Source organism: Anarrhichthys ocellatus, unplaced genomic scaffold (genome assembly GCF_004355925.1).
Source record: "Anarrhichthys ocellatus isolate YVR2014 unplaced genomic scaffold, GSC_Weel_1.0 scaffold2480, whole genome shotgun sequence".
NCBI classification, from domain to species: domain Eukaryota; kingdom Metazoa; phylum Chordata; class Actinopteri; order Perciformes; family Anarhichadidae; genus Anarrhichthys; species Anarrhichthys ocellatus.
This window is the reverse complement of record NW_022282454.1, coordinates 723-7,547: the sequence shown is the minus strand read 5'-3', so window position 1 is coordinate 7,547 and position 6,825 is coordinate 723. Positions and strand designations below refer to the sequence as shown.

General features: G+C 41.7%; 1 protein-coding gene across 1 annotated transcript; it reads left to right on the top strand.

Annotated features, from left to right (window-relative positions):
• Window positions 1-282: 282 nt before the first annotated feature.
• On the top strand, window positions 283-6,515 carry LOC116378360 (UPF0764 protein C16orf89 homolog). Its single transcript, XM_031840221.1, has 8 exons — window positions 283-554; window positions 1,295-1,447; window positions 1,731-1,881; window positions 2,948-3,065; window positions 3,677-3,839; window positions 4,683-4,787; window positions 4,947-5,036; window positions 5,253-6,515. Exons 1-8 carry the CDS (start codon window positions 392-394, stop codon window positions 5,354-5,356), a joined length of 1,047 nt encoding a protein of 348 aa, XP_031696081.1. The 5' UTR covers window positions 283-391; the 3' UTR covers window positions 5,357-6,515.
• Window positions 6,516-6,825: the final 310 nt, after the last annotated feature.

Genomic DNA, 6,825 nt, shown 5'->3' with positions numbered 1-6,825 from the left:
TCTCTCTCTCTCTCTCTCTCTCTCTCTCTCTCTCTCTCTCTCTCTGTCTATCTAACACATTATCTGAGCTTATTCTTCAACAGAACATGGAATGAAACATTGAATAAATAATATGTTGTTCTCCTAGAACAATGCAATCATTTTATCCGTTTTAAAAACTTTGAGGAAGTGGAGCATAAATAAGATGAAGTGAACCAGAAATAAAAGGATAAATAACTTTAAAGTTTAGATTTCGTAATGACAGCCTCTGTGACGTCATGTGACCCCCACCCCCTCCGCCTCCCCCCTCCTCCCCGTTGTTAGAGGAGACACAGCTTGTCCTCCTCTCTCCTTGTTTTCTGTCCCGGACACCTTCAAACCTCCAAACACAGCGGACAATCCGAGCGAGATCATGCGGGCCGCAGCGCTGGCTCTGTTTGCCGCAGTGTTGTCCGGGTCGCGGGCGGAGGTGATCGATGACATCCTGAGCAGCCTCACACGGGGAGCATCCTTCCTGGAGCGGCAACACGAGCACATCAACCTGGACGGGGTGGTCGGGTTCCTCATGCTGCAGGGTACGTAAACACGTCCCGGGCTGCAGGCTGCAGAAGGAGACTTTCTCCTCTCGGCTGCAGGAAACATCTGGAAAATATCTGCAGTTTGTTTTTGTCAGGGGTTCAGATAAAGTGGTTCACTACTACTACTAATACAACTAGTCACTGGTGAAGTGGATCGACCCTGATTATTATGGGACGTTTTAAAGGGGAATTACTTAAAGTTAAAGAAGCTCAAACCAAACAGACAGTCCCTTATTTTAGTTTTTAAGGTTTAGTGGGACACTGAATGCTTTTTCTATTAGTTTACTCCGAATGCTGCTATTACAAAAATGTGTATTATTATTGTTATTATTTTAACATAGAGGAAAAGTCAGAGGATTACCAAAGTCAACAGGATTCATCCTCTGGGGAACATGAATGTCCGAACAAAATGTCCATGTCAATCCATCTCATGGTTGGAGAGAAATTTCACTCTAAACCACAATCTTGAACCTCATGGTGGTGCTAGATGAAAAGTCAGAGGATCACCAAAGACACCAAGAGTCAACCTCTGAGGATCATGATTTTTTTCACAAAGTTTCCAGTCAATCCATCTCATAGTTGTAGAGATATTTCAGTCTAAACCTCAACCATGGAGCTCATGGTGGTGCAAGAGGAAAAGTAGGGTTCATCCTCTGGGGAACCTCTCACACAAATTAACTTTGTTTGTGTAACGAATGAGTTTCCTCTGATTCTGATGTTATTTTTTTGCGTCCCAGCTGAGCTGAAGGAGGCTGTTCGGACGTGGCCTCACAGCGACCCGGTCAGCTGGGCTCAGAGAACCACCGCCGTCGCTCTGGTCAGACGTCTGGACCAAAGCTTCAACAAGGCCGTCGCCGCGCTGCAGCAGAACGACCCCAAATACTACAGAGGTGAGGGGGGGAAAGACTTCATTACCCAGAGGCCCTGTGGTGTAAAGTCGGAACAGTAAACAAACCCTTTAATGCAACCGAATGATCAGAACTCTACAAGTACAACACCTTTAACTAACTACGTGACATACTTTTACTTATGTTTTTGTACCTGTAGTGGGGTATTTTCACAGTGTGGTATTAGTACTTTGACTGCAGTAAAGGATCTGAATACTTCTTCCTGCAATGACTGTATTTTATGGAATCAGATGAACTCCTAATGACTACTCCCGTCCTCACTCAGAGTTCGAGCCCCTGCTGTCGTGGAGCTTCTGGTTGGTTCCTCAGGAGTGGAGCTCCACGGATCGCAGCCTGGTGTATCCCTCCACCATGACCACCGAGTGCTACGACGAGCAGCTCAGTGACAAATGTCTGACGCTGCTGCTGGGAACCTGGTACGATATCACATGTCAACACAGAGAAGGACACACACACACACACACACACACACACACACGCACGCACGCACGCACGCACACACACACGCACACACGACTTCATTTCACCACCAGAAATCTCAGAGAGATGGAGGGAGGTGACCCAGACAGAGGTTCATGACCCGTGTGACACAGTCAAAGTCTGTCTGTCTGTAGTGGCCATTTATCCGAAAAAAATCAAACTTGAGGCACAACGAGTTTGTGGTCAATGAAGGCAAAGGAGTTCATTGTCTGTGCAAAATTTCTGTGTTTCTTATGATTTATTGATTTAAAAAAAACAAGCACGCATACAAAAGAACAAAGAAATCAAACAAACAAAACAACTAAATATACTAAACAACTAAAATAAGTAAACCAAACAAATAACCAATGAAAGAAAAAGCAATCAAAACCTCTCAAAAAAATAGTTTTAATATCGTTTTATTTGTTTTCAGTCCAGTCAATGGTTTAAATTTAGGAGCGATTTGTTCGAGTGTCACACAAAACAATCAGAAACTGTTTATGATTCATCTGCTGAAAGAGTCAATAACCAAAGATGCACTTTATTGTTTCCTCTACAGATCAGACGACTAAATATCTTGTTAACAATCTTAGTTATGGTGTTTGATTTGAAACCAGATAAATTTGGGTTTCAAATTTAGTTTCATATTTATTCTCATTATCTTCCTAAAATCGTATTCGTTAACAGCGTTTAATAAAATCTTAAGTAATGAATTAAAGATTAAATATTTTGTACTACCTTCATCATTCCAAGTGTAGATTGTAAAAATAAATGTTATCTTCAACGTTATTTTTAATCTAAATTTAATGATTTAGTTATTTAAAATAACTAAATACTAACAAAACTACATTTATGCAGTGAAAATGAGCAACATGTTTTCCTCCAGCTCGTCCAAAGTGAGGATTTGCTGCTGTTGTTTTTTATTCTGCTTTAAATTATAATTTGAGTCTCAAACAAAGAAACTAAAAGAAGAATGATGTTTCAGTGAGAGGGAACTGACGCGTCGTCTTCTGTCCTGAGCAGGAAGATAAACGGGACGCCCTGCATCGTCACCAAACCCTGCCGGGACACCATGACCCGCTTCGGCTGTCCACACTACTCGCTGTCCCACCAGCTGCTCTACTTCATGATCGGAAGAATGGTGAGACGGTTCACTCCACTTTGACCAGTTGGTAATAATATTGATATTAGTGTACGATATCTACAGTCCTTCTTCAATGTCTCAGACACTCCAGATATGAGGCATGAAGATATGAGGCATGAAGATATGAGGCATGAATTAAAACACTTAAAGCCTTCATTTGATTCAGTCTTATGCATTTAGTTTGTAGCTGGAGGCGATCAGATTAGCTTAGCATAAAGACTGGAATTAAAGGGAAACAACTTTGAGACCATAAACTCATGTTTACAATGTTTACTGAGGTAATAAATCAAGAGAGAAGTAGAGTCATTTTCTCATAGACTTCTATACAACCAGAGGAGTCGCCCCCTGGTGGACACTATAGAGAATGCAGCTTTAACACTTGAAGCTTCAGTTTCACTCTTCAGAACCGGAGGTTGCTGTCTGGTTTTATCTGCATACACAGTTGCTGGTAGATGTATCTCTGATGTTTGGAGGTTTCCTCCTGCTTCCGGTCTTGATGCTAAGCTAAGCTAACAAGAGTGGTGTCGATGTTCTTGATGATCGATCGCCCTCTTTACGACCTCGCCTCCTCCAACTTTCTGAGACGCTGACCTCTTTGTGTTTCTCAGAGAGGCTGCACCAACCTGCTGAAGGGCGACACTCGAGCGTCCCGAGCCAACATGACCGAAAGCAACTACCAGAAGATCTTCTGCTCCAACATGATGAAAACCAACCAGGACATCATGAGGGATGGTCTGACCGAACAGACGGTGGACATCTTCATGGAAAACAGTGGGTCTCTATCACCTCTCTCTCCTCGGACTATTCTCCTTCTCTTTCTTTGTAGTTTGTATTTCAACACGTGTTCCTAAACATTTTGTACTGATTTCAAACTGCATATGTTTTGCATATTATGCTCGTCAGTTAAGAAACTTGTATCTCCAATTCTGGCAATCGTCATGCTTTCAAAACAGATTTTGGAAGTCCTTAAACTCATAAAGATCTTTGGATAATCTGATAGCCAAGTCTCACTTCATTAAACTGTTGTTAAGGCTGCAACCAATAATTATTCTGATTAATCATCCAATTATACTTTTAATTAAAGGTACAGTGTGTATTATTTATTGTTTATCAGCAGAAATATAATATTCATAACGTTGCTTTCATTAGTGAATAATTAATCACCTGAAACTAACAATTGTTGTGTTTTCGTGAGCTTACTATAAGTCCTTCATATCTTCATAGGGAGCAGGAGGCGGAGTCCGCCACCATGTTTCTACTGTAGCCCAGAAGGGACAAACCAAACACTGGCTGTAGAGAGAGACTTTTTGCGTTATTTCATGTTACCTGAAGGCACCGTAGTTCTGTACACACTGAAGGGAGGAGTGAGCGAAGGAGTGTTCAGTTGGTTGTAAAGTGTAACTTCACCACTAGATATCACTCAAGCCTACACACTGCTCCTTTAATGGTTTGTCTGTAAAATGTCAAACAATCGTAAAAACGTAGAAAAGGTTGAATCAGAAGCTAAACAGCTTTTATAAATATCTCTAAAAGGATCCAGCAGGTGAGTGAAGGTGTTGCTGAACGTCTCGGAGTGTGTCGACTGACTTGAGTTGCGCTTCTCTCCGTCCACAGTCCTGATTTGTGGACTGAGCGGTTTCTCCGACTTCTACAAAGCCGATTGGCTGCAGCACATCCTCCGGCTGCAGGACGAGGAAGTGGGCTGCTTCGGGAGAGACAGTGAGTGTTAGAAAACAACAACAGAGGATTTAACATGTGGTGTGAAGGAAGACGTGTTGGTTCCTGAGCAGGCGTCTGTAGACAGGCTGAATGAGATGGAGGTCATCACCTGGATGAAGATGGAGATGAAGAGTTGATCTTCTCTGTTTGTGTCCTCAGAGAGCATCATCTCTCAGATCATCGGAGACGAGCTGCTGGAACAGATGCAGCCTCACAGGAGAGTGAAGAGGAGGGAGAAAATACTCCCAGGTAGTTTGTGACACATCTACTGTGATGTGATATGATATATGATCCACTTCTCTATTTTCACTATGTGTACTTCTTACTGTTGAATCAGAAGTCATTCTACTGTTGATACTAGTTTACTTTCATCTCAGTGATAGTTTGAAGGCAGAACTTTGACTTGCAATGAAGTGTTTTTATGCTCGTTGTCTGTAACGTATTCTCTCTCTGTTGTCGTCTCAGACGGCTGCTCCAGTCACATGACGGCGGTGGCGGTCGGTACTCTGGGAGGATACCTGAACTACTACCTGACCGAACAGGACATAACGAAGAGGCCGCTCTCCTGAACCCCCCCCCCCCCTCCCCCGTAGAGACGGCTGGACCCCCGACACAACATGTTGCTTCATGAACACGAGTCGTAAGATGATGACGATGCGTAATAAAACGCTGGGATGTTGCTGTTTGGTACAAAATATAGACCTTTATTTCTTTTTCATTCTGTAATCTATTATTATCCTCAGGTGTGAAATCTGACCAACAGCTATGGATCGAATAATCCCAAACAAGGATAGTAGTGGTTCTCAAATCCAGCAGATTATTAACTCTGTGACGCTGCTGTCGTCTCCAGATACAGTCAGTTGTTTGACCTGTGGTTCAGTAATCTAGCTACAGAATTTATTACGTCTTTATAAATGAAATCAGGGTAAACCAACGCTTCATATTCTGCTTTTTGCCACACGGTTTATCTGAGTAATGGTTGAAGGGATAGTTAGTGACATCTGGAACTGTGATTTCATCTCCTGGTCGCTAGTTTTTGTCTGAATTTGATGTAAAATAATTTGATCTCTCTCCTCTGCTCGGTGATGATTCACAGAGGAGAGAGATCAGAAGTCAAGACGGAGCCTTAGGGCCATTGTAGGTTAAAGAAAAGAGAAACAAACTAACTTAGCCAGCAGAAGGAGGTAATATTCAGAGAATTTAGGAGATTAAAGTTGTAAATATATGAGGAAAAAAACCCTCAAATCATCCTGTTTTCTGACTTGGCCCCAGTTCACCTCAAAGTCTGGAGGATGTATCGAACCTTAAAAAATGAAGCGCGAATTTAGTAAATTTGTGAGTTTTTTTCTTGTAAATTCACAACTTTATTCTTTGAATATTGTCCCCCGGCTCCCTAATAATACAATATACAGTCGTATAATTAGTGTTCAGTGTAGTTAGAGGTTCTTACAGGTCGGTTCTGCAGGACGTCTGTAAAAAGGCTTAAAAAGAGGTTCATGATATTATCCATTAAAAGCATCGTATTTATCTAAAAACTAAAACATCATATTAAGACAAAAATAACGACTTTATTTCCTTTAACTTATGTTTATCTACTAAATATAAAGACACACTAGAGGCCACTGTACAGAGACCAAAGAGTAACTATGCATGAACTATGAATGTCACATACAAAACGTTATCATGTATTTCATATTAGCATCAATAAACAACCAGTCAAACTCTGAAGTCTGCTGTACTTACACACGTTATCCTCAATAAGAGAACATCAGGGATTATGAATGTAAATCCTCTCGGCTTAGTTACACGACTGAATGTTAAAGAGTCTGTGAAGTGAAGCAAGAGGCCACGAAGAGAGAAACAACACTAACTGATTATGTAAGATGTCCTGGAGCTCCAGTTCAAAATGAAAGCTTCCCCTGTGGTGTGTGTGTGTGTGTGTGTGTGTGTGTGCTGCTCGGAGGAAGTCACAACGTGGAAATGTTTTTGATTCATAGAAATATAGAGCTTGCACAGCAGCTTTATTATGTGTGTTGAC

Coding starts and splice junctions, on each gene's coding strand:
- LOC116378360 (XM_031840221.1), top strand. CDS start 392: ATGCGGGCCGCAGCGCTGGCTCTGTTTGCCGCAGTGTTGTCCGGGTCG. Junction 1,448..1,730: donor CGACCCCAAATACTACAGAG/GTGAGGGGGGGA, acceptor GTCCTCACTCAG/AGTTCGAGCCCCTGCTGTCG. Junction 5,037..5,252: donor GAGGGAGAAAATACTCCCAG/GTAGTTTGTGAC, acceptor TTGTCGTCTCAG/ACGGCTGCTCCAGTCACATG.